This window comes from Lepisosteus platostomus, chromosome 12, assembly GCF_059453375.1.
Source record: "Lepisosteus platostomus isolate fLepPlt1 chromosome 12, fLepPlt1.hap1, whole genome shotgun sequence".
In the NCBI taxonomy this organism is placed as follows: Eukaryota; Metazoa; Chordata; class Actinopteri; order Semionotiformes; family Lepisosteidae; genus Lepisosteus; species Lepisosteus platostomus.
Genome location: NC_142622.1, coordinates 43,705,484 through 43,732,772, shown reverse-complemented (window position 1 = coordinate 43,732,772; position 27,289 = coordinate 43,705,484). Strand labels below are relative to the sequence as shown.

Below are 27,289 nucleotides of genomic sequence, written 5' to 3'. Positions count from 1 at the left end.
ATTCTCAGAACAGTCACGGAATTATTATTCAAAATGTGCGACTGTTCTGACCTCTTTCACATTTTTCAGCTGGGTTTAATGAGCCAACTGACATTGTCTTCATGCTGGACGGCTCTACTAGCGTGGGACAGAAGAACTTCGAGAGAACGAGAGACCTTGCAGAGAAAGCGGTCGTCCGGCTTCTCTCCGCAGACAAGAGGAGACTGCTCAGGCTGTCCGTGATGCAGTACAGCGACTCGGCGCAGCAGAGGGTGGAGATGCCCTTCACCAGCCAGCTGGACGACGCGGCTCTGAGCCGCATTCGAGCCACCAGCTACATCAACCGGGCGACGGACCTGCCGGCCGCGCTGACCTTTCTAAGCAGCACCCTGAAACAAGAGGGCCGCCCCGACGTCCGGAAGAAAGTGGTCATCTTCTCGGACGGGAGGTCCAAGTCCGCCACCGGGTTGAGAATCCCCGAGGCTGCAGCCAGCGCACTGCGTCAGAAACTGGACCTGCTCGCTGTGGCCGTGGGCAGCAGCTTCGACGAGAGCGGCATCTGCCAGCTGGTCACTGGGCAGGTCAATAACTTCGACTACACCGCTGTGGACAGCCGGGTGCTCAGAGTGCCGCACTACACCGACCTTAGCAAACAAGTGCTGCTGCAGAGCCTGCTTCGGAAGCTGTCGAAGGTCTAGGATCTTCAAGACCCCAGACACGATTCTCAAATCGTACACCAGTCACAGGCGCGGACACCACACGCCTTTACACTAGCAAGGGCAGTAAATCTGCGTGTGAGTGGTACTGTAGTTGTTTGGGTAGTTAGTTCTGACCTTTTCTGTTGTCAGTAATTAAAACCAACAGTGACAAGATTGTGTACAGCTCACAGAAGCCTCAGTGTCAGTGACCACTTTCCAGTTATTCTGCAGGTCAAGACCTGTAATTTCCGACACTAAATTAGCCCAGCTTCATTACAGGCTTAGCTACAGAAGTACATCATAACAGAATCATAACAGGAGAAACAACCGTTGCTTAGCCAAATAGCTATTTTTGAAGAAATTACGCTAACATTGTTTTCTTACCTTAATACACACTTTTTCCTGGTGAGATTTGATTTGATTTTGTTTTTTATTTGATTTGATTTTTTTTTATCTTTGGACCCTACATTCTCTTCACATTCAAATCAAATTTTAACATATACTAATTATATCATTTACAGTCTCAGATATCGTAGATTAATGAGTTACTGTTAAATGGAAATTCTTCATACAGAAGGTCTCTGAAACACTTTGTTTCCTAAGTGTTCATATTATTCCCTCATTTGTTTCTTTAAAGACTATTTGACAGGAACTCTTGGCGTACAGTTGATGAACCTGAAAAGTAAAGGCTTTTCCTCGGGGTGGTATTCTTAGCTGTTTTCCTCTGGGAGAGGTGTTTTCTGTGTAAAACCTTGGTGCTGTGTCTGTTTTGTCATATTGTTTCGAACAGTGAAATTTGTACTGCCCAAATCTTGTATTTTTTGTTTCGTTTTTACTTTAGTTAAATCAAAGGGGACGAGGGAAAATAACTTGCTTCATTTAATACACTGTGTCACTACACTTGCATACATTTTGATACTGTTTTTCTTGCTGGTCAATAAAATTGCTCATTTTGAAGGGGACCGGAGCAACGTCACCAGTTTGTGAGTCACCACTTGTCAACAGGCTCGTCCTAAGAGCCTGAAAAAGATGGAGCTACACTACAAAATGAATGTGCGCTGTTTTATTTACTTTTATTTAACCGAACTGTTTCAGAATTTATATTTTCATGGGTCTTTTAAGTGGAAAAAAATGCCACTGGGTGTAGACAATAATAAAGTAAATTCTAATTCGAATTTCTCCTTTGCTGTACTGTATATAGGGGCATGCTGTTCACAGGGAAAGGTGACAGGCAGGAGTGAATTGAGGGCGATTCACACGTCAGGGGCTAGGGGGCAGCCGCACGCAGAGGGGGCCTCGCAGTATGTTCCCACACACCTCTTCGTGAGCTGTCGCTGTGCAGCTCCTCTGCGCATCAGTTTGTTGTTTTATGTAATACAAAAGGAAAAATACAACAGACAGGGGGTATATACATGCCAATATACAGATCGCACAACATGATAGAAGAAAGGTATCATCAGTGAATGAAACAGAACAAAAAAAATACTACACAGGTTTGTTGTTTTTTTTATTTAAAAACAAAAAAAGGGCAAATACCCCAAACGGATATATGCATACAAATATACTGATGTCTCAACATGACACAACAAGGTAGCAACAAGTGAATGAAACGGGGAAAAGGGAAAAACAACACAAAAAACACTTTGTCCACGGTACAGAGGTCATGGGGTTTTAGGAGTTACATTAAATACGTTTATGTGCTAAAATACTTTAGTAGACCAACTCACCAGGCTTATTTTTTAAATATTTTCAATGAATTCGTTTTTCTTGAATAAGTTAGAAAACATTTTAAAGCTTATAGGATTATTTTTACTCTACATGTGTGTATATAAAACCTTGCAAACAAGAGAATAACATTTACCATTATACGGACTTCTTTGTTTGGATTCGAGACACCGAGAACAATATCTTTAAAAGTTAGATGTACACTAATATTACTATCGTATAGCCAAGAACAAACAGAGTGCCAGAACGTTGTTGAATGGTGACATGAGAAAAAAATGCGCATCGATTCCCAGAAAAGAACGGCAATGACGCAAACACTGACGTCAGAGGACGCCCGACCCGGTGACGTCGTTCTCGGGTGACGCAAGAGGCACCTGCTGTGCGTACTTTATCGTAATTAACCGCATTTAACCTTTTCTGTAAGAGGCAACTCTTCTATACCCCTGATGATGTTATATGTACTCGTGTGCGTATTGAATATATGCAAAGGAACAAGTAATAGGTTTATTCCATGCTGAAAAAAAAAGAAGAAAGAGAACACAACGTTTCGGCCGTGGAGCCTTCTTCAGGTGTGGGCCGAAACGTTCTTCCACGGCCGAAACGTTGTGTTCTCTTTCTTCTTTTTTTCAGCATGGAATAAACCTATTACTTGTTCCTTTGCAGCCTGCGCATGCTGACGCAGCTACCAACCTGAACTACAACCGTATTGTATATATTATTGTTATTATTGGCAGCCCAGTGAAGCTCAGCAGGTGTGAGCCGGGCAAGTACCTGGATTAGATACTCCTGGGAGAAGCTCAGGTTGCTGCTGGAAGAGGTGTTAGTGGGGCCAGCAGGGGGTGCTCACCCTGGGGTCTGTGTGGGTCCTAATACCCCAGTATAGTGACGGGGACACTATACTGTAAAAAAGGCGTCGTCTTTCCGATGAGATGTAAGACCGAGGTCCTGACCCTCTGTGGTCATTAAAAATCCCAGGGTGTTTCTCGAAAAGAGTAGAGGTGTAACCCCGGCGTCCTGGCCAAATTTCCCCCTGGCCTTTACCCATCATGGCCTCCTAATAATCCCCATCTCTGAACTGGCTTCATCACTCTGCTCTCCTCCCCACTGAGAGCTGGTGTGTGGGGAGTGGACTGGTGCACTCTGGCTGCCGTTGCACCGCCCAGGTGGGGCTGCACACTGGCGGTGGTGGAGGGGATCCCCATTACCTGTAAAGTGCTTCGAGTGGAGTGTCCAGAAAAGCGCTGTATAAGTGTAAGAAATGGTTTATTAGTGTTGTTGTTGCTGCAATAAACCCAGCTGTCTGCCTGCCTCACCTGACTGGTCTGACGTCACAGGCCCCGCCCCCGAACCCGGAAGGAAAACCCAGGCGTTTGTTGTGGTGCTTTCACTACACTGGAGTGGGACTCTTGTAAGAAAGTGAGACATTAACTCTATCGGTTCAGCGTTCAGGTACTGGTCTCCGTCCATTTCGTGTGTCGATGGTGGTGTCGTTTCTCCCTTGTTTCGTGAGTGTACGGTGTGTAGCTGGCAGCCGGCGCCGAGAGAGCCCTGTCGTGTCACTACCCGGAGACACGAAGCATAATGAGGAAATCGCACTCGGGTCACTGTCTGAGGGGAGCAAACGCCGTTAGCGGACTGATATAAGAGTTTTTTTTTCCTTTCACTTTTTCAAGAGTCAGGGAAATTAAATATGGATCCGGCGGCCCTGGAGCTGGACGCCGTGAAATTTGCGAAATCCGCCGTATTCTACGACCAAACCGCAAAATACGACGAAGCCGTCTTTTATTATAAGGTGGGAATTTTGCCGTCGGATTCATTGACCCTCTTTATCATGAACCAAAAGACACCGAAATAAAAATGCCACAATGATTCTAATTTACTGTATGTGTAGCGGAAGACCAAACCTGCTAACTGGTCAGTATCTCAGTAGCTAAACATGGTTCAGAACAAAACCACATTACTGTTGATACCCCGGATTTATCGTGATGACCAGCTGAGCTTTGCCTTATAGGATTAGGTGAAGTTAAATAACGCTGTTAAAGGGTTTTACTGTGCCTCCTTTAGAATCAATGCGGAATCAGCAATACCTGATTGTCATTAAACTCATTAAACTGTCACGCTCTGTGACTGCCACAACCACCTTTACTGATTCAAGTCTGAGCCGGGACGTTTGTTAGAGAGCAACGTTTGAATGTAAGCGGTCGTACTGTGTAAAAAAAAAAAACATTTAGCAACAGCAAAATGTATTTTTAATCGTCCTGGGTGCTCAGAGTGAATAAAAATTGTAAACAGCCACAAAAGGTTTTTCAGTATGTTCCCAACTGCCTTAGCACAAATGATCTAGTATACACTTTTATGTTTACTAGACTTGATCAGTGAATACTTCTAAATCAAGGATAGTGTTAGAACGCCTTTTGTATTCTGCATGACATTTTGAGTACATTCAGTTCCTTAACGACCACGTTATGGTAGCGAAGGCCTGAGAATCTTGTAGTTTTGGAAGCAAAGCAACTATTTGTTATTTGACCCACATCACGTTCCACCCCCTGTTCTATTCTTCTTCCCAGGAAGCTGCTCAGGCCCTGATCTATGCTGGAATGGCGGGCTCCAAGCTGGAGAACATTCAGGACAAGGTGAACGAGTATCTCGACAGAGTGCAGGCGCTCCACAGTGCAGGTGGGTTCCGCCCGTGTGTGCGATTCTGCATGACTCGAGGCAAGACCGAGAAGAAAAGACCTCAGTAGCTTAAGGCTTTTATTTCCTTAGAAAAACCACCCATGTTTTAATAGCTGAAGTTTGTGACATGTTGGTCACATAAATGTCTGTCTAACAATAAGCAGATCAAACCAGTCTGCTTTATTATCTCCCATTCGAAAAGCATGATATGCAATAACGCTTGAATCACCAAACAGAAAGGGAACACGTTCTCATTTCTTGCATGTTCACAGATTTTTTTTCACATTCTGTCGATGTTTTCTCAAAAGAATCAATTCCTAAAAACTGCGTTAAACTGCTGAACAGTGTAATCATAATTGATGCTCTGCTGCTTTTTCCTTTTCCTTGCTGCATTAAGAAAAGCTCAGCTTTGCACTGTTCTCCGCACTTCACTGAACCTGTGTGCTGGTGAGAGCATTCGAACGCCATGCATCAGCAGAAATCCATTGTTTTCAACTCTGTCAGTTGTGCTGACCGCTTAACCAGTGCGATTCATTAGAACTGTTAGCTGCTTCTGAAGTGCTGAGCTATGAGTGGTTGAATTTTTTCTGTACTGCACGCCGGCAAGCAGCATTGTTAAACTCAGAGTGTGTCCCTCATGGAAACGGCTGAAATCATTCATAGATCGATGGTAATAAATCTTCAGACGCATTTATGAAACAATCTCAAAAAAGGATGTGGGAACTGAGCTAGAGTATAAGCAGCACTGAGAACATGACTTAATAACTAGTGAATTATGGTATAAATTCTAAGTGAAATGATTTGCTATGCAACATCTGAAGCTTTTTTTGTATTTTTGTCAATGAATGAGGTCCAATTTATGAAGTGATGACAATAAATTAAAGGTAACATAAATGTAGAGCTTGCATGTTTTTTGTAGCTGCTATGATTTTTCCAAATTACAGACCTCCTTTAACACATTGTTCCTGCAACACAAACTTAAGTACTGTAGTAATAAAAGTAAGACAATGCCAATTAAGGTCAAGCAAACATGCATATAAAAATGCAGTTGATGTTTTTCAAGGAAATATGATCTTTGAGATTTCAAAAAGGCTGTTTTAAAAGGGGAAGATGGAGCAAAGTATTCGCTGAACTTGTCAAAAGCAATCCTGTTAATGAGACAGGGAATTATAATTGATTGTACAGCATAGCTGTACGTAATATGAAATATTTTTAACTTAATGATTAGGTTTTTCCCTTGTGTGATTAAAAATAAAAGTTCTCTGTGGTGGGAAATTACTGTGAAAGTCCACAGCAGTCATTTTTTCCGTGACTCGTTGAATAAAGAGCAGAGTGTTCTGAGTATGTAGGTGGGAGTTTCATGAGGCCAGGACAGAGCAAACTGACTAGCTACCAGAAGACAAGCTTCGAGGCTGCATGTTTATTTGATGTTTCAGGATTGGACTTCCTGTTGCTTTGAATGTCATACATAATGCATTTCTAAAATTCTCCGATCCGAAAGTAAAAACCTCTATCTCATGAGCACCTTATTGCCTTCTGGCTGACATTGTCCTGTTGGTTGTTTACATTTGTTTGGCACAAACAAATTAACTGTGCTGACAGGACTTCAAGGTTTTATTCTGTGAGTTGAAGAGGTATCTGAATTTCTAAACGAATGCTGCAGGTTTCCAGTGTTGGTTCTTGAGAAAGTGTGACGCGGAATTCTGCACAGACACCGTGCACATTCTTGCTTGTAGGCGCAAAAGAGGCCGTGCGTTTACACCTTTCCTAACGGAAAGAGGTGGTTTTGACTAAATAAAAATAATTTGTTTGAACACCTTTAAAAATACAGCAACTTTTAACGACTACATCATACATTGTCAACACAGAGCCTTTTGCTTAATTATTTTTTTTTCCCATGCATTAAAAGGGAGGCATTCACGTGGTGTAGGAAAACCACAAATAAAGGTTGGGCAGTCCTCTTTCATGATGATGAGAGCTTTTCAGATGAACGGGGCTGTGTTATGCAGGTCCGAGAGGATGCGCAGGCCAGCCGGTCATGGTGTCTGGCATTGTTCTGATTCAGTCCAGGGCCAGAGCAGTGATCCCCTGAAGTCGAAGCACCAGCTCGACCTGGAGCGTGCCTACTTCCTGGTCACGCAGGCCTTCGAGGAAGACGAGAAGGGAAACGTGGACGATGCCGTCGAGCTGTACACGCAGGCAGTGGAGCTGTGCATACAGACGGTAGGCGAGCGCAGCGACGCGATTCATTCAAGAACGTCTGTGACTTTCGATGTGCGGGTTTGGACAGGTGAGAAAAGACAGAACAGTAGGACAAAATGTTTCTAAGAAACGTGGACCCGTCGTCTTGCTCCCTGTTTGGACATGGCGGTGTTGTTCTTGCAGCAGGGAGTTACGTAGATGGCGTTGTGCAGGGGTGCAGTGCGCTGCCCACTGGGGCAGTTCCAGTTCGTGTCTCTGTAGTGGGCGGTGTGGAGTGGGAGCCAGCAGTGGAGCTGAAAAGACCTTTACAGGGTCAGGGCTCTCGACTGCAGGAGCTGGGCAGTGAGTACAGCCTCCTGTTTCACAGGCCAACGAGACAGCTGACCAGGCGCTGGAGGGGAAGCTGAAGCAGCTGGCTCGGCAGGCGCTGGACCGGTGGGTGCCCTCTCCTCGTACCGGACGCAGAGGAGCGGAGGTGGACTGATCCTCTGATCATCCCATCGTAGGCTCTGCGCCCTAAAAATGGCATATTGGATCTCCACAAGGGAGCTCGCTGCACAGTTCATCCTCATAATCACTGATCCTTTTCTCTCTTTTTTTTCTGGTGTTGTGAAAGTTGCTTTTAAGTATTATGAATATTGGCCTTTTAAAAACAAACGTGTTCAAGTTGGAGGGGGGGGCTGCATCAGGGTGTGTCGGCTGCAGAGGAACAAGTAAAGGTTCAACCCACGCTGAAGAGCAGAGAGGAGAAACAACGTTTCGCCTGGAGAAGGTTGTTTCTCCTCTCTGTTTTCCAGCGTGGAATTAACCTTTACTTGTTCGGTTAAAAACAGCTGCCCATAGAAGGCCCTCCTTTTTAATTTTATGGAAATCGCCACCCGGATACAGTGGAGACAGATTTTGATGACGTGAGCTCTGGCGTCTGCCTGTAGTGGTCAATTATGTCTGCTCCAGCCCGGCACAGTTGATTACCGCATTATTTCACCTGTTTTGCACCCTTGCAATAAGAGGGTTTTGCAGTCTTTGGTCCTGAAACTTAAGATATAAGAACATAAAAAGGCTGCAGAAAAGACTGTGACATCCAACACATCCAGTTTAGCCGGTACACAGGGTTACTTTTTCAGGACAGGCCTTTATTTAGCTTATGCGTTACTAAAAATGGGAAATGTAGGGTTCTATCAGACGAACATGGCCATAAAAGTTTTCTTCTTTACAGAGCAGAGGGGCTGAGAGATTCCATGTCTAAGCCCACTCAGAAGGAGAAGCCAGTTCTCTCCAAAACCAGTACCCAGGCACGACCCTACCTGCCCCTGGGACCAGACTTCTCTCTGCACGACAAACCACAGGCAGTTCGGCCAGTCCAGTCCAGTGAGCCGCAGGGCCAGAAGTACACCGCCGAGGAGATTGAAGTGCTAAGGTGATAGAACGTGTTCTGTTCATGTCCAATATGTAGATAAAAATGTAGAACCAGGTGTTTTAGTGTAGAGAACACCTCGGTTACTCGGGAGATTTCTCAGCGGTACGTTGTGTATAGCACTTCCTGCTACAGTACAGAGCAGCTAAATGAAAAGCCCTGAACTGAGATGACCACTTCAAGGAGATTGTTTGTCTGGGTTCAGGTTCTGGGGGTCAGTCCTGTGTTTTAGTGGCAATTTAAAAATAAATAAATGGGACAATATTGGGGGGCTTGTTGTATTCATCTGTTGAAACAATATTTGCAGCAAAGTTTATAGAGTACCCCATTCGGGGGTTAAAAATGTCTTTAGAAAGAAGCAAACTGTCATTTGATGACAAGGTAAAGATCCTAGAAGCTCTGCAGAACCCACATTGTCCATGTTATCCACTGTTGTGTTTCTTCAAATTCCCAGAGGCTAGACAAGGGTGTTAAAACAGGGTCACAGTATGTCAGTCCAGTCCCCTTCCCTTGTGCTGTGTTTTATTTCCACCCATACAGCTTCAAACTTTCATCTGCTGCTATTGCAGGAATCGAAACACAGTACAATTACAGCACTGCTCTGTATGCTTGGAAAGCAAAATTACTGGAAGGGCAGGCATAAGACATGCAGACAAGTTTTGTTGTGCTCTAAATACTTGTTCTGAGCAATTAATCTGTAGCACTAATTAATTAGGCTTCTAGTATTGATTAACTGTGCTTTACCTTAGATGTCTTTTTTTTGTTTTGCAGGCAGACGTCGAAAATCAATGGCATTGAATATGTGCCTTTCATGAGTGTCGATCTGAGGGAGCGCTTCGCCTTTCCTGTCCCATTTTCGTAGGTTCTGTGTGTTCGGAATGTTTATTTTTGTATTTTAGCATTTACAGCCACAGAATTGTGTGCAGGCCGCTTTTGATAAGACACCGGTTTTGAGAGTTGTGCCAATTCTCTCATTATTATAGCTGGCTGTTAATTAACTCAGTCCTTTTGGGAAATTAACAGCAAATGTGTTCAACCAACAGCGACTTGTTTTTGTTGGCGGTTATCTCAAGTGCTCAGGTTGTAGTTTTTAAAAGCCAGGACCATGCTGAATGCCTGTGAGCTGCAAAGCAGCCTCGTCGCACAGCACTGCCTCAAAGTTTACGCAAGAGAGCCGCCATGTCTTACCGGAGTAGAGTACATGAAGGAAAATGGTCCCACTTTTCTTGAATGAGGTGAAAAAAACTCCTTAAAAATGAGTGGATAAGCACTACACAGAATTACAGTACAAGAAGTAGTAGGCTACAAAAGCGTTATGTTTTTTTTAGTCTCCTTCAAGCAAAACATGATTGGAAAATGCCTGTTCTGTATTTCTTGTCTGTCTGCTTTTCACTGTTTCCTTAATGTCTGATTGTTTTAATAATAATAATCCACTCCAGTGTTTGTAGTAATGGCAAAGAGCAATGTCAGGAGAAAAAAACACAATGGAGTCTGCATCACTGCCCTGCACCTGTGTTACAGAGACAAATCTGGCAAGTTGGCCCTTTCTCCCAAGCAGAAAGCAGTCTTTTCACGATGGGTTCGACCTGATGACATCTGCAACAACCCCACCATGATCTTTACAGTCTCCAGCTTCAGCATCAAACAGGTGAGAGGAGTGTGTCCTGAAATCACCCGGCATCTGAGCTCGGGGATCTGGAGCTCTCCCCTTGCGCACCAGGGCAAAGTCATTGATCGACTGTGACCAGGATTTCACAAGTGGCTGTGAAGAAGTGTTGAGGAGCCATGGGATTCTGACCGGCTTTAGCTGGACGCTGTTCACTTAGCTCTTGAGTCAGCAGTGACCAGGAGCCTGCAGGGCAGAGGTGGCGTCAGTCACAAGGCACTCTGGGGTGTGGCAGTATGTCACAAGCCAAATGACTCCACCAGATGTTGGAGAGTCACGACTCTCCTTTTCTCTGTGTGGTTCCGGCTTCGCAGCTGGAAAGCTGAATTGAAAAACAACTGACAGCTCCAAATTTGACAGTACAAGCAGGGCTGAAGAACAGGGAGCTGAATGTCTGTACACCAGTTACTGTTATATCCTGTCCAGAGTGTCTCCTACCGTTGTGTACTGGCATAGGCTCCAGCTCCCCCATGACCTTGTACTGGGTAAAGTGGTCTTTCCACAATGAATTTCCTTTGCTAGTTCTCCCTGCTGCACTTGTCTACGCAGTATTAGTCTACTAGTATAACACTGAAAACTCCAAGCAGCTTCTTGTTGTACCTGTTGACGCCTGGAACCGAAGCTGAGGCTGTGGAGTTACCGTGCACAAGAAATTTCCACATGACATACTTTCCTGGTTCAAATATGCATTGCTTCGCACATTTGCTTTTAAACTAAAAGAGGTTGTTGGTACAGAAACAGGCAGGTCTCTTAGGAATGGAGAACAATCCAGTAAGCCGTCATTAGGAGCGGACAGGTAGGGTGGGATTCTGTTCTGTATCTTGCCTACCCCTGGAGGATTTTAGTACATCCTGCAGTAGTTCAGTGTTTCTTTACAGAAGCGCAGTGCTTTTCAAAGGCGCATCTGCTGCTCACTCATGTCTGACTTAAGGATGTAGCTGTAAGATGCTGTGGTACTCTTATTCAAATCTGTTTTTAAATTCAGATTCCCAAGTGGATATCTTGGCCGGATGAAATCTCTGACCTTGTTTAGGAAATGGAGGATATACAGTATGACCATAGAAAAGAACAATGCTATATGGATTTTATTTTTGTTTAATACTCCAACTCTGAGGATTTTCACAGAATCACATGTTTTTGTTGAATCCCCAAACAAAATTATTATTCTGTTGATTTGAATTTATCGTTTTTTTACTGTGATTTTCTGGAAACAGTAAAACAAACCTCCTTGCATCCTTGTGATGGCAGATGATACCCTGAAAGGGATGCTGGTTTCTTATGGTCAATTCGTCTGAACAAAGAATTTCACTGCCATCTCACTTTCTGATTCTTTTTTTCTAATCTACTATAATCCGAATAGGTCAATCCAGTGAACACAATGTAAGTTAATAAAACCCCCTTTTTTTTTTTTTAGACAGTGGTATCTGACTGCTCATTTGTAGCCTCGTTGGCCATCAGTGCAGCGTACGAGAGACGATATAACAAGAAGTTAATCACAAGGTAAGAGTCTTAGTCTTCTCTTAGTAGCAATCAGTATGTCCAGGACAGTTAAATGGAAGCACACCTGTATGTGTGTAGGGCTGTAGCAGTCAGGAACAAGCTCCTGTTACTGAAGCTGACACCCTGGCTTACTTCAAGAAGGCTGGAGAGGGCACTTGGCTGCGAGCAATCAAAAAGGATTCTAAGCTTTTTGTTTCACTAAAATATTATTGTTATCCTGCTGTTCTAACATCAACCAGTATTCCGTTTCCATATCTGCTGTACCCACTTTGTCTTTTATTATTTTGCCTTTTTTGTTTTACTTTTTGTGTGGGGTTGAAAAGTGTAACGTTTGCACAGTTCTGTAAATCTTTTGAATGTACTGTAAGGCACTGTAGGTAAGAGCATCTGCTGAACAGCATTACTACTCATAATAATGTCTTGACTTGCCAACGTTACTTTCAGCAGCTGGTCATGACGTTGATGTTTCTCTGGCTATTTTATGCAGCATTATATATCCTCAGAACAAGAAGGGGGAACCAGAGTACAACCCCTGTGGAAAGTACATGGTCAAGCTGCACATTAATGGAGTTCCCAGGAAGGCAAGTGCACACAGTTCTGAACGTATCTAGCATGAAGGGTTAGGAATGCATTTACTCCGGAAAAGTGAGAGAAAAAAAAGTCTAGAGCACACTTCTGAGCGATTTTCTCCATTTCAGAGCAGGGCCTTCGGAAGCCAAAGGGTTTCAGTGTCGTGATTTTAGGCTTGCTAAAAACAGCTCCAGCCGTTTCCTCGCACCAGAAGCAGGCTCTCAGAGCTGTGATGTTGTTCTGCCGCCAGGTTGTTATCGATGACTACTTGCCAGTGGATCGCAATGGGGAGCTGCTCTGTTCCTATTCCAGCAATAAGAATGAGCTGTGGGTGTCTCTCATCGAGAAGGCGTACATGAAGGTCATGGGAGGGTACGACTTCCCCGGCTCTAATTCAGTGAGTTACAGCGCCGCCTCAACGTAATCACCTCTCTTCCATGTGAAGCAAACGTCTTGGGTTGCTTTTCTTTTCATTGTATTTTCATTCTAGTTGTCATAGAAGGCCCTGTGTTATCAGAGTTCCTGTCTAACATTAGAAGGAAGATGTCGAGGCCAATTAAGCTGTTTCCTAACATTTCGTGAAAATTAAAAAGCCTACCATATGTTTAAAAGCCTTCTATAACCTTTTCATCACCTCTGGTTAATCCGAAAGCATTACTTGCATTCCTAGTCATTACGATTCTATATCATGCATAAAAAGTGTTTTTTTATATTAGTTCCCACTGGTGGTTCATGTCTTACTAATAGTGCAGGCATCTTGACAGTAAGGGAATAACTCACAAATACCTGTCATACACTGTGATTTGTTCTGTAGAACATCGACCTTCATGCGCTCACAGGCTGGATTCCTGAGAGAATTGCTATGCATTCTGACAATCAAGCTTTCAGTAAGGACAGCACGTTTCGAATGCTGTATCAAAGGTAAGTCTGTTGTCTTCCTGATTAGTAACTTTTAGAACAATTTGACATTAAAATATCTAAATATAGGGTGTGCATTTGAGTTATAATCCGTTGTGGTCTTTGAGTACACAGCACATGTTCAATAAGCTTATCAGACATCAGTCCCTGAAAAAAGTAGTTTGATCTCATACGTATATCCAGTGTTATTTCAAGGATTCGCCAAACATGGGTGAACAGTTACTGTTGATTTCATAGCACAGTAAAATGATTGAGTAGAAAGTGAAAGATCTCTGAATCTGTAGGACAAGTCAGAGTAGAAAAGGAAATGATCACGGGAGGTCTCGTAGATGTGAAGGATCGGTAGCCTTGACTTTGTGGGACTTGCACTGACACAGTTGCAAGTCAGGCGACAACGATTCGGGGTATACTTATTGCCACACTCCCCAACGTTAGGTTTCACCAGGGCCACGTGCTGATCACCACGGCGACCGGGGTGATGACGGAAGAGGAGGCCGAGAGATGGGGCCTGGTGTCCACACACGCCTACGCAGTCCTGGACATCAGGGAATACAAGGTACTGAGCAGACAAGTTCTGAGAGTTGAAAGTGAGGATTAGAGAAAGTTCTTCAATTAACACGATTCAAAAGCTTTGTGTAGGTGAAAATTCTTAGCTGTAAAATACTTAAAAATGTGTTTTCACATTTGTGTTTACACGTTGATGGAGTCTCCAAGTGTGGGGTGAAGTATTTTAAGTGCCGAGATCAGTTAAGCATTTGCAAGACGCCTGTCTCAAGAGCGCAGTCAGTAAAGTAATAAGAGCCAGCTGCTTGATTACAAATCATCTGTATATGGGGAAAAACAGGGCAGTTAGCATCTGCAGCTCACTATGGGTGCAGATGGCAGCCATAGTGCGCCAGAACGCTCACCACACACCAGCTCTCAGTGGGGAGGCGAGCAGAGTGATGAAGCCAGTTCAGAGAGGGGGGTTATTAGGAGGCCGTGACTAGTAAAGACCAGGGGGAAATTTGGCCAGGACGAAGGGGTTAACACCCCTACTCTTTTCGAGAAACGCACTGGGATTTTTAATGACCACAGAGAGTCAGGACCTCGGTCGTGCGTCTCATCCGAAACACGACGCCTTTTTGCAGTGTAGTGTCCTCATGACCGTACTTAGTTTTTCCCAGGAGTCTCCCATCCAGGTACTGGCCAGGCCCACACCTGCTGAGCTCCAGTGGGCTGCCAGCGGTGAGGAGCAGGGTGTTGAGCTGCCCAGGGAATTGAACTGCAAGGCATCAGTGCTCACCACTGTGCCGCCCTCCCAGTTCCCCACGATTACAGATTACAAGCCCTGAACAGAGGTTCCAGCAGTCTTCAGGTCGAAGCCTTGTGACATCGTGCTGCGTCTCTCTCTTCTAGGGCAGTCGGTTTCTGCAGCTGAAAAACCCCTGGAGCCATCTGCGGTGGAAGGGCCGCTTCAGCGAGCGGGACGAGAAGAGCTGGACCCCGGAGCTCCTCAAGTACCTCAACTTTGACCCCAAGATGGCCCAGCGGTTCGACAACGGTACCGTGAGGGGGGACGGAATTGGAAAGATGAAGCACTTAGTTTAAAAAAAAAAAACAACTGTTTTGATATTCAGGCGACCTTTTCATGCTCAACGTCAAAATTAATATTTTGTCCGGTACATATTAAAGATGGATGCCAGGTGTAATTTTTTCAGCTTGGTACCCTGGGTAATCATTTGCAGCGTTCTTTTATTGACTATTTCTTTTTTAAGTTTTGTGAAATATCAAAGAATTGAGTTTGTGCCGCCAAACCTTTGTAGCTCTTTCCACCTGCATAAGTAACGAATGTAGTGAGGAGTAAAACTGCGAGTGGCATTTTGTCATATCCCCTCTTCCTGCTGTGGAAACGGGCTTGAAGAGAATGGCGGACTGTGGGGAGGCCGGCCAGGTGTTCCTCTGTCAAACGCTCTCTTGCTCTTGTGTCAGGGGTCTTCTGGATCACATGGGAAGACCTGTGCCAATACTACGATGTCATATACCTGAGCTGGAGCCCTGTGCTGTTCAAAGAGTCCTCCTGCATCCAAAGGTCAGCCACTCCTCTGCCTCTGGCCTTCCTCACGTCCCGTGGGGGTGGGAGTGAGGTTTTGCAAGCCTGCTTGTTTCAAGTTGCCCTTTAGTTGCTTACAAGACACGTGGGGAAAGACCCTTGTGAGCACAACCTCTACGCTAAAGAGTCATGCATTTTCTCATGAACGTTTCCCAAAAGCAATACTTCAAAATCTTGACTTTTACCCAAACTGAGCCCCGCGTCATAATAGAGCCTTTAAAATTCCGTTTAATCTGTCTCACTTCAAGTTTTATACGCCTTCTTCCCAGACAGCATTGAAAGGTTATTACTGACCTTTTCATCTTCCCCATTGCAGTGCCAATAGATTTCAGATTTAGGTGTGTGTGGGCATTAACTGATTTCATTTGGTGTGTTTTAATGATGGCAATGAGAAATAAGAATGGTCTATTGCTTTTTTGTGTGTCACAGCACCTGGGAAGCCAAGCAGGGCCCAGTAAAAGATGCCTACAGCCTGGCTAACAACCCCCAGTACAAGCTGGAGGTGCAGTGTCCACAAGGGGGCGCTGCAGTCTGGGTTCTCCTCACTAGGCACATCACAGACAAGGTACGGGCCTGCGCGGGGACTGTGGGGAACCATGTTTTAATCTTTCACTGAGCGGCTTGCATTTATTTTTATGTTTTTATTTTTTAAATTGCAAAAAAGAAAAGGTTGGAAGGTTTTTCTAATACAATAGTTTAAAAAGATGTTTGAAATCATAATATCAGGTGTTTCAGACAGAGGGTGGTACCAGATGAATTGCATAGGTTTTCAAGAGACTGCTTACAGTTTGAGGGGAGCTGTGTGATAATGCAAAGCACTGTACGTCTGAGACTTAACTGGCCAGAAACTGAATTGCTGTGACTCCTGCAAGTAACAGTTTATTTTAGGAAATTATAAAGTGCAGTTGATATTAATTGTGCATGTTTGAAAGAAAGAGCTCTGAAGTTGTAGTTTTAAAACATGGATTCACAGTGTGGTCTAAAAGGTGATTTATTTATTTTTTTCTTCTTTTCTGTTTGTGATTAAGGATGACTTTGCCCAGAATCGAGAATTCATCACCCTTGTTGTGTACAAGACAGACGGGAAGAAAGTCTACTACCCTTGTGAGTACAGGAGTACAAGTTCCATGTCTCAGATCCGTACCTGTTCCCACATGATGGGATAACACCGAGTTAAAATAACTCTCTACAAACCCTAGCAAAACTGCTGTAAGGGGCTTTTTCATGTGGCTAGTTCTGAACTAGAAAACGAAAGTGAGTTTTAACAAATCAAGGCGCAGAATAATTAGATCATTATTTAGCAATAGGCCCTTTGTGTATAATGTGTTGTTTTCAAATTTGACCAATTCGTAGTTGCCATGTGTTTAATGTTTTTCCTGTATGTCTGAATGTCCTGGACACTTTCAGCCCCATGCATTTCTAAAATGGTATCTTCCTGAAGTCCAGTGTGCAAAACGTGTCAGTGTAGGTGCTAGTCGAGTGCAGGTGTATTCACACAGGACCACAGCTGTGTGTGCCATTCTCAGACCAGCCCCTCGGTCGGTGGGGCTCCTGCTCTCCTCACTTGCTGCAGGCGAATAGGCGAACACTTGCTGTCCCCGTTCCCCTGGTATCCTGCCAGCATGTCAAACTGCGCGTCTGGTTGACTCATGAAACCGACTGAAAACAAGCTTTTGTTTTTTCATGCATGAGAAAGCGCTGCTTTAAAAATACACCCAAGTCACAGAGACGGTTCCCAGCTGCTTAAAAAGCCATTGCGATGTCTTTCTGCAGCAGATGATTAACACTCCGAACAGGATACAGAATCTGCTTCTGGCAGATGTGATACCTGCTAAAGGGCAGTTTAACCACATATGTAGAAGATTGTACACTCTTGTGAGCAACATGAAATGTAAATGCTAGCTTTAGGTATTTTCATATTGATGCAACGCCTTCCACATGTATGCGAGTATCATGGTTTATTTTGAAAACAAGTGTTTGATGCAAAATTCAGAGGTCTAAAACCTGCCACCCCTCTTTTGCAGCCGATCCTCCCCCATACATCGATGGGATTCGTATCAACAGTCCCCACTATCTGACCAAAATCAAGCTGACGAGCGCGGGCACCCACACCTTCTCTCTGGTGGTGTCGCAGTACGAGAAGCAGAACACCATCCACTACACGCTGAGGGTAAGTGGACCGCCAGGCTTCCAAAGCACTGCATGGAGGTCTGAGTCGCTTTGCAGAGCTCTGAAGACGTCCATTGTGTTTCTGTCGGTATTGAGAAATGGACAAATCCAAGCGCTATCCATTGAGCCCCGTGAGCACACAGTCGAAACGCTCAGAGCCACATTCTCACCCCAGTATAAGTGCGTTCAGCTACACGTAGATTGATTTGTGAGAAATACAATAACTGACATCGAGACTTCGGAAAAACATTCCAGACATCCTGTCCTAAGAAAAAGAATATTATGTCTGAGTCATAGTATTGTGAGATTTTCAAGCCCATCTTATACAGAAGCAGATCCTTTGGACAGAGAGAGATTTACTGCATAATAACAGTTTTATTTCAGTAAAAAAAATAACGTGGCTGCATCACCAAACCTGCATCAACAAAGTGAATACAGGGTCCCCTCAGGCCTCCGGATAGATCTGTACGACGTCTTTGAAGCTCCAAGTTCGTCAAAAAGAAGAGAGCGTTGGGGAATGGGAGCCTTGATGCCACTCAGCTTTGACTGTGTGAATTCATTCTTTCAAAAGCCATATTTATAGCCTTCAGTACTTCGCGTTTGCATCAAGGATTTTAATCTTGAATGCTGTTGGAGGCGTTTGAATGCACAGGCCCAGTATGAAGTGGGCAGTGTCCCAGTTATGTCTGTATGACAGAAGGAAGGATGCAGTCAGCCACATGGCGCAGTAATTAGCATAAAAGAAGCCTCCAGCAATATGTTGCCTCTTTGATCTCAGAAATGGCTGTCTGAAACATGATGCGCGCCCTCCAAAGTACAAGCTTGTTAGAGTTTTCTTTTTTTTTGCCAACAAAAAATCTAACAAAATAAACACAGTTATAGTTAAAATGTCTTTGCAAGTGCACACTTAAAGCCTAAAGGCAGGGTCTCTTAAACATTCAGATCATCTGTTCAGAAAAGGGGAGAAGCATTTCTCTTTACAAGCTGTTTTTTCTAACCTAAATCATGGATGTCAGTATACTGTAAATCCCTTATTTTCAAGAAAACTGTGCAAGAGATTATCTTGTGCCTAATCTTATTAATTTATAAAGGGCATTGTTTTGCTGGTCTTGAGATTTGCTGAGTCCAGAGAAAATGTTGTTTAATCAATTTAAATGCATTAAGAAACAGGCTACCAGCTGGGTTACCTACAGCCTCAGATGTTGTTTCTGAGATGGTCATCAAGCCAGTTCTGATAAGCAAATGCCAAGAAAAACAAGTTTTCAGAAATACATGTTCAGTGTGTCAGGAGCAGTAGAGTTTGCGGCTCGTGAATATCTGTGCGATTACCATTATAATTGTAGAGGAATAGAGACTGGTTTAAGCCAAAGTCTGTGCAATTATTATTATATTATCATTTTAACCTTTGATCATAAATTACACTGCATGGTAAAATATATTTTAAACAACAGTATTGTTTTCCTATAACATACAAATTTCTTGAATTTGTACAGTTCTTTCCAAATAGGATGGTACAACACCTGGGAGATGTGGCGTTAATAATACTTAAAGCTGAAAATCGCTCTGTCCTCTTAGTAGAATATGTTCCATTTGCACAGATTGTTTGTTACTTTTGTCAGAAGTTGCATTAAACGTCAGATTGAACGGCCACATTTGACTTATTCCTAAAATGATTTTTTTTTCAAACAGGTGTACTCTGGATGCAAGTTTAATTTCTCGAAGATCCCTACTCCTTACACTCACTCGAAGAGGGTAAGTGCTCGGTAGACTCAAAGGCTACCACTTCGGAAAGAGGAACCGGGTATGAAAATACGATACCCACTGAAACACTCTAAACTGCCGTACGCTCAGTGGTATTTATTCCGGTTTTCAAAGTGGTCACGTTCTCATACTTCACTGAATGAGTCATTTAAAAAAATGGGGAAGTTCGTGGAAAAGTAGCAACCACCTGTAGAATAGCCAACGTCTTGTAAAACAGCTGTTTTGTTGCTTCCCCAGTCTGGTTATCCTGCACATTCACGCTGGTCCCTGAATAAAAGCCTGGGAGCCGCGCTGTGCGCAAGGCTCAGCAGTGTTTCTGGGCAGCAGTAGATTGCCACATGGCGGCCGCGGACGCCGACGACCAGCCCTGCCACTACCGGAGTGCCTCACTGCTGTCTCCACAGGTCAACGGGCAGTGGAAAGGTCAGAGTGCCGGCGGCTGCGGGAACTACAAAGAGACTCACAAGTACAACCCCATCTACCAGTTCCAGCTGGAGAAAGCGGGGCCTCTCCTCATTGAGCTGCGGGGCTCCAGGTCTGTGAGATAAATAGTCCAATGATGCGCGGTCTTCCCCAGTGCTGTCGGAGACCTGGCTCTCGTGGCGCACTATCAATACGCTGCCCTTGATGACCGCGGAGCGTCGGGGCTGGTGAGGCGAGCTAGGGGATAGATTGCCTGTGCACACGGTGCCTGGGGTTGCCTCATGTCTGTCCTGAAATAGCAGTGTCTGTGCTGGGCAGTGTGTGCTGTACTTGAAGGCCCAGGTTTATAACGGGATCTAGGCCATGTGAGTCGAGCATTGGGTTTCACAGCAGTTCAGTGATTCTAGAGACCCCAGTCTCCCTTTCCTTTTGATTTCCAGAGCAATACCTTTCTGAGCTTTTTTCCCCCTCCAACATTTCATAAGACTGTTAAAATATCTGTTTCTGTTTTCCCCGTTGTTGAAAAACAGAATTCGGCATTTTAAGAGACACCCTGCTAGTGCATGAACTGTTTTTAATTCAGAATGATTTTTCTCGTCTATGCAAAGTTGTGTTCGAGAGTGAGGCATGTCTTGATCGTTCTTATGGGTTGAGTGCATCTAAAATTAATCTTGTGCTTCAGCTTCTTGAATCACTGCGCTGAGAATGCATTACAGTCCAGGTCATTGAACTCTGCACACACTATACAGTATAAGAATGGGTTTAACATCTTCTAAGCTATGTAGGAGGAGGTGATAGCATGCCAAGCTGTATGACATTGTCATACATTTAGTAATTTCATCTTAATGAAATCTTAAATACACAACAAAACGTTTGTTTTGAGTTATAATCTTCAATTCATAATAAGTAAATAGGCCAATGTATAACTGGTTCGTCAAACATCCAGTTATTTTATTTTTAAGCAGTCAGTGGATCACTGAAGAAATTATATTGCTTCAACAGAATCACCTGCTCAGAAGCTCAGTCAGTGGTTTATTGTATGGCCACAGAAAGTACTTGTGTATGTTTGTAGCATTAAAGCTAATTGGGGTTCAGTAGAGAGAGTTTCTGACCTCGCTTTCCTTAACATTTTCATAAAAGACAAAGCAAAAGGGTATGAGGACAACAGCAGCGTCCCTCAGCAGTATCCAGCCCAGTATTTGATACAGAACAAGTCTTTATCGAGTGTCTGTTTTCAACCACCTCTTTATTGTTTGAAATAGAAATGGAGAGCTCAGCTGAAAAACTAGAGAGAATAAAAAGATCATAACAAACCCTTCCTGTTAATAACTTAAACACAGAGGGCAAGCAGATTTAATCGTAATGTGTATTTTTCACTGAGATTGTTTCATAGCCTCTGTGTTCAAAAGACATGGTTGCTCATTCTGGGAAATCCAGGAGGCTGTTTTGGCCATTCTCCAAAGCCTTCCCACAGGAACAAGGATCTTGACCTTGTAAACAGACTTTCTCTCATTGCATGGGAATTGGGATTGTAGTGAAACATGATGACGTTAACAAGTTTTCAGTGGCATTTAAATGACATTCGTAAGAGTGAATGACTAAAGCTGAAACACGTAGAAATCTGTGCAATTTGACCTCTTTGACCAATTTGATTTGTTTAGTTTAGTGCAGTTTCACAACCATGTTTTTTTAAAACTCCTAGTAATGTAATGTTTTTGATGCCGCACCAGTTTGACTTTTCATTGTTTGCCACGCTTCAAGAAGCAACCAATGTGCTCTTCCTGATTTAAATGCTCGTGGACCCATACCTGACCCTTTTGGAAAAGCTATGAAAAAGTTGGGGGGGTTTTCCCCATCACAACAAAATGTTTCTTGTGTTTCACTTCTGCGGGACTGAGGAGAGTCTCATCAGCAGCAGGGGGCGCTGTGCTTGTTGGTGGTAGTTTCTAAAGGGGAAGGGGGTGCTGGAGCTGCCGGAGGGGCGCCGCAGGGGGACTCCGGGCTCCAAGCCTGAGTTGTAGCTCTGAGCTGGACTGTAGGCCTCCTGGCTGTTTCTTCTCCCCCTTGCTTTTCACGCTGAGCCCATCTAGAAGCTGAGTTGTGGGGGCGAAAGAAAGAGGCTCCGTTTCTGCAGTGGTTGCCAGTGTTCAAACATGATACCCGCTAAGATAAATGAGATAAATGAGGTTTCTAAGAGGACGTTATCGTACTACAGGTCTCTTTCCGTAGAATGCATTTTTTAACCCACTTCGCTCTACAAGGTCTTCTTGCTTTGCCAAGTTCATGTTTTTCCTTTCCCTCCTTGTTTCCCGACGATGCTGTGTGCCATGAACGACCTCTCGCAGGCAGTACAGCGTGGGGTTTGAGGTGATCGCGGTCTCCACCGTGGGGGACCCTGGACCCTCGGCCGCTCAGAAGAGGAGCAGTGGGGATTACCGGTAATTTCCCTTCGGTTCGCCTGAGCTCACTCCACGCCAGTGCCGCCGCCTCTCCTCCCGCTGCCTCTGTGAGCAGGTGTGCAGGGGCGGGTGAGCAGACACAGGACCGCTGCAGAAATCACTCCACTTGACTCAAAAGCAGCGGAAAAACCCTTAAACTTAAAACGACCTGAAAACCCTAAAAGAACATAAGAATGCTGCAGATAGCAGCAGCGGTTTATACAGAGTAAGAGGTAAATGTGTTAGTTCTTCAAAGTGCATTCCTGTGTTTTAATTGTTACCCATCTTAATATCTCCATAATAACACTGGTATTCCCATTAATAACTTTCTGGAACTTAGTCCAGGTCTTCTTAACAATTTGTGCCTCTGTCTAACATCACTTTACTAATGCGCAGAGTGAGATGAGAGTGTACCCCTCTCTGGCTCCATTTCCTTGAATCATTTATAGATGAACCTGTTAATTTGTTGCCTCTTCACATGACTGTGTTGTTGCTCTCAAATTGTTGCTGCGTTAAGCCACAATCTCACCCTTGTCTGTTGCCTGTCCATCTTTATTTTTGCCTTAGGTGCGGCTTTTGCTACATGGAGGCTGATTGTGTTCCTGCTGGAGTTTACAACATCATTCCCACCACCTTCCTACCCAAGCAAGAAGGCCCTTTCTTCCTGGACTTTAACACTACGACGCCGATCAAGGTCTCTAAGCTTCAGTAAAGGGCATGCCAAAGTCCATGTTCTCAGGACCCACTGACTCAAGAGCGCAAAAGTTGTGGTCCTGGTTAACTTTTAAGCCATCAGTGAATTCAGGAGCTCGTCTGTAAATTGATGTTTATTTTTACTGTTCGTGAAGATGACCCATCTCCAATGGGTCGAATGGCCATGGTCTTTAACCAAAAAAGAAACAATGAAAGAATAACCTACTGACTTTGGGTAAACCTTTTGCACAGCGCAGCAAGTATACTGGCATCTAATACATGTGTGGCTTAATCAAACCATCTACAGTCCAAAATAAGCACACCAGATACTCAGTCACCTGTTTACCGTCATTGTCCTTTTCTGTTTTCAATGCATTGTACCCTGTCCTGCTAGCACATAGATGTACGAAACACTTGAAGTGACTAGCACATGGATTCAGACCAATCTCGGGACAGGGTAATGAACTGGATGTGTCCACGTCCAGCTTCCTGTATGATGTCTTTCTAGCTCCTGGGCTGAATGCACACAGCTTTTTCTTTCTGCTCATTGGTCTTTGTGTTATGATATGTAGGGGCTTCTGTGAATCACTTGAATAGAGTCCAGAAGTAACTTAATCACACCACATAATCAGTGAGCTGGTCAGTCTGAAGCGCAGGAGCCAGGAGCTCTTTTGATTATTTTTATTACAATCCCTTGAATGCTGGAATTTCTGTATTTTTACAGACTCAATATATGTTTTTATGTGATTTTGGAGCATACTTCAAGTAAAGGTATTTTTGTTTTCATTCAGCGTTGCTAAGCACCATTACAGTTAAACCATAAGGTTATGCCTATGCACTAGTAAAGTACACTAAGGTGGCACTTTCTGTTTGTAAAAATCTGTTGATACTATAAAGAGCAAATTAATGGATTAAACATATTCTGTCACAATAGAGAACTAAAGCTTTGTAAGAAGCTATTTCGTTTACCCTGTAAGATAAAATGTTGATGCTCTCACAAATGTTTATTAGAAATAGAATGAAGTTCTTTTTATCCAGTCTGTTGACTTTTCTTGGTTCTTTCAACCTTTAATCAAACGTTTTCATACTTTGCTGTCCTCATGCTGTTGTTTTTTTGATTGATCTCCCCTTAGAAAATAACTGAAATGGCATGCAGTTAATGGTTAAGTTAAGGCCTAATTATAGTACCCAGATGCAACAGACGACATCCCACAGGGAATCTCTAGCGAAGGACTGAGATCAAGTCGCAAAAATAAATCTAAGAGAAACTCGCTTGGTGCTGTGGAAGGGCTAAGCGTCTTTCCCAAATATCTCACGTCATTGGTTTGAGGAGACATTCGGTTCAAGAAAGGGAGGTTTCTCAATAAATCTGACCTTCCCCATTTCAATCATTTACTGTACAAAACATTACTTATAAAAGGTAACATCCCTGTCCTTAAAAACAAACGTGGACACCAAGTTGACTTGTTATGCAGAAAGTGTCTGTTTGGGTGTTTGAAAAAAATACTCGATTAAACAGTCAGTAGCCACACTGAGAGGGCTGGTTCGTTGCGAGACAGTGAAGCGAGGATCTCACTAAAGGGTTACTGATAGAAATGACTGAAACATGAGGCTGTCAGAGTCCATAATCGAGAAGCAGTAGGTTTCCCTTGGGTAAAGCCAGTTCATTTATACAGCTGGGTGGACTGGAGCTACTGGGGTACAGCAGCACGGTCTGCAACAGGAACTCGAGCCCTCAACTTGCCTTTTCATTCAATAATAAATGAAAAGGCTCACCCACCTCCCTAAGCCCCCCTGAGACTAACAGCTTAAAAGCTCCACGTGAAGCAGGGGTCTGCTGCAACTTTGATTTTGCACCTGGCTGCCTCGGTGCTGAGAGAGAGAAGGCACGTGGGCTCAACACCGTGTTGCTATTTCAGTTCCTGGCCACACTAGTGAGCTGATTCTGTGGAAAGCTAAACGCCAGTGTGCCCTTTTCTGTGAGAGAGCGTTTGATCCTGAACCTGCTTCTAGATGTGCCTCCGATCTTCCTTCACAGCTCCTATTTGCAAATGATTCACGAATATTCACTGTGGGAGAAGCACGAGTGCAAGGTTTCTTCATTTACAGTATTCCAGTTATGTGGGTTTTTAAGCAGATGATTTCCGAAGCAGAGTTGGTATGTATTATATCTAAGAAAAATCATCTGGAATGAGCTGTATCACTCAGGTTCGATTCTTTAAAACGTGGAGTTGTCATATCAATTATCTGCCCCCACAAACGAGGCTGCACAGCAAGTGTTTGACAGTAGGAGGTTCGCCCTCAGCCCTGGATATAAGTATTATAATAAAAGGTTTGTTTAATTTCCTTTCTTCAAGGGCAGTGTAAGCAGATGACAAAGGCCTTTTAAGAAACAGTCTTGAACTGGCGTAGAATGGAAACGCCCAGGATATCATTATGTCTTTAAAAAACAAAATCTTACTGTATTGAAATTAGTAACAAGTTGTTCTGGTAAACATGCTGTACGATGAGTGAAAGAATCAGAAGTTTAATGATCAAGTTGCACTTTTTTTTTATGCTGGCTTGTGAACAGCACTGTGTTGCCATCTAAGTAAATAAGTTCCCCAGCAAAATCAACAATGTTGTGGAGGACAGACAGGACATGGTTTACAACTTTGTTTTCGTTGCTGTTTTTTCCCTGTATTCCCGTTCTGAATGTTTTATGGAGAGCTGGGGGCTGACTGCATTCCGCGCTGTTTCTCCAGTAAACTCAAAAGGGTCAGATTGACATTCAAAAGGGCATTTGGTTCAAAAGCAGGCGACTGCAGGAGTCCCTTTGCTCTTCACTACTGGGGACGTCCTCTAATCTCCGTTATGACACAAGCAACCAATTGCACATATGTATCAAACCTAGCCATACCAACAGTGTGAGATACTGCTTGTTATAGGGCTGTTTTTTTTTTGCAGTACAGTATATTGTGCCAGACAAAGTGTTATGTTTAAGAACCGGTAACACATTTTCAGAATGTTTTTCAAGTTGAGAACTCTGTACAGCAGTGCTATCAATGAAGAAAATCTGAATGTATCCAACATATTCATGACTTCGCAATGATTGTCATTTTTTTTATTGCATTTAAGAAAAACCATCCCTCTGTTAAGTTCAAGGAAAGGAGGTATGTGCTTAAAATAAAGACATGGGAGTTATGTGCATTTGCCTTAAAATATCTGCAGTTTAATATTGTGCTGGTGAAAGACAATTGAGAGAACTGGAGGGCAGTGAAAATTGCAGTACGGTGTTAAGGGTTCTGTGTCTTGGCATGGTGTGATTCCACAATTCCACAATTGTGTTCCACATGTCTTTTTGCACAGTGATTTGAGATGGAGAGTGACCAGTTCCTGTTTCACTGGGCTCCCTGGAGATCGCAGGAAGGTCTGTGGTTAAGAAAGCATCATGGGAAGGCCGAGAGTCTGAGCTCGGGCTACAGAAACTTGCAGTAATCTTTTGTCTCACAGCATGTGTTCTTGAAGCTTTTGTGTGGATTTTGGCTTTTATTTTTGAGGTACTGTCCGAAACCCTGAAAACTGCTCTAGCTAGTAGAAACTTTCTTTTTAATCCCAGCCTGTAATTCATCTTAGTTTTCCTGCCTTTAAATTAGTATATAAATACGCTGTAGGAGTTAACATGATGGGTTGTGTGTGTTGGAGGTGGCTTTCAAGAAACAAGAAATGTTAGTAGTTCTTATCTTGCAGGTAAGACAATGGGCATTCTTCCGAGTGTTTGATCAGGGTAATTGGAGCTCCACATTTGTCCTTTATCTAAAGGACAGAGCCTAAGTGGCCAGTTCATGTTATCAAGACTTAACGATGACTGAATTGATCAAGGGAGGTAAGTAGGACAGGCCTTTCTGAGGAAGAATTGTGCCTCTATGCAATATACATGAGACTCCACATACCCCTTCCAGAGACACAGAATGATGAAGAACAAGAGGACAGTGGTGGAGAGACAATCAAGAAGAGAAACTGTGCTGTCACTGCAGGCCGAAACACTACCAGGTAATTTGAGAACTGATGAAACCAGTCTTGGTTCCAGTACTTTAAATCCTATTTCCCTTTTGTGGTTCCCCAGGTACCAGAAATCTCTTGCTCGTATTGCGATGCATTATTTGTAGAGAGGTTCCCATTTGTTCAGTATCCATTCTGGAGGTGCTTCAGTCCTAAGTAGACTCTTATTTTGTAAGACACAGTCGATACCCTTTTGCCTTATTTGCAGGGCTGAATTCCATTTCCCGGTTCTCTAAAAGACTGGTCCTGGCTCTCGGAAGCCTCATACGTTATTGTAAATAATGGTGGATGTGAAGTTTGGCGTGTTGTTTATTACAACACTAC

At 43.7% G+C, this 27,289-nt stretch overlaps 1 protein-coding gene and 1 pseudogene across 2 annotated transcripts in view; both read left to right on the top strand.

Moving 5' to 3' along the window:
• The window catches only part of LOC148651605 (collagen alpha-1(VI) chain-like), a 31,860-nt pseudogene extending 30,008 nt beyond the window's left edge, over positions 1-1,852 (top strand). Inside the window, exon 35 of the transcript XR_015925783.1 lies at positions 70-1,852. The product of XR_015925783.1 is annotated as a collagen alpha-1(VI) chain-like (transcript). The remainder of the gene's footprint in view (positions 1-69) is intronic.
• Positions 1,853-3,715: 1,863 nt separating this feature from the next.
• On the top strand, positions 3,716-23,962 carry capn7 (calpain 7). Its single transcript, XM_088602133.1, has 22 exons — positions 3,716-3,851; positions 4,076-4,194; positions 4,970-5,078; positions 7,144-7,301; positions 7,648-7,715; positions 8,497-8,697; positions 9,466-9,552; positions 10,216-10,342; positions 11,775-11,860; positions 12,348-12,441; positions 12,681-12,827; positions 13,245-13,351; positions 13,784-13,904; positions 14,747-14,891; positions 15,320-15,419; positions 15,870-16,005; positions 16,469-16,544; positions 17,465-17,610; positions 19,299-19,361; positions 19,775-19,905; positions 22,139-22,231; positions 22,799-23,962. The coding sequence occupies exons 2-22, from the start codon at positions 4,093-4,095 to the stop codon at positions 22,941-22,943; spliced, it is 2,442 nt and encodes an 813-aa protein (XP_088458259.1). The 5' UTR covers positions 3,716-3,851; positions 4,076-4,092; the 3' UTR covers positions 22,944-23,962.
• Positions 23,963-27,289: the final 3,327 nt, after the last annotated feature.

Coding starts and splice junctions, on each gene's coding strand:
- capn7 (XM_088602133.1), top strand. CDS start 4,093: ATGGATCCGGCGGCCCTGGAGCTGGACGCCGTGAAATTTGCGAAATCC. Junction 10,343..11,774: donor CCAGCTTCAGCATCAAACAG/GTGAGAGGAGTG, acceptor TTTTTTTTTTAG/ACAGTGGTATCTGACTGCTC. Junction 16,006..16,468: donor CTAGGCACATCACAGACAAG/GTACGGGCCTGC, acceptor TTTGTGATTAAG/GATGACTTTGCCCAGAATCG.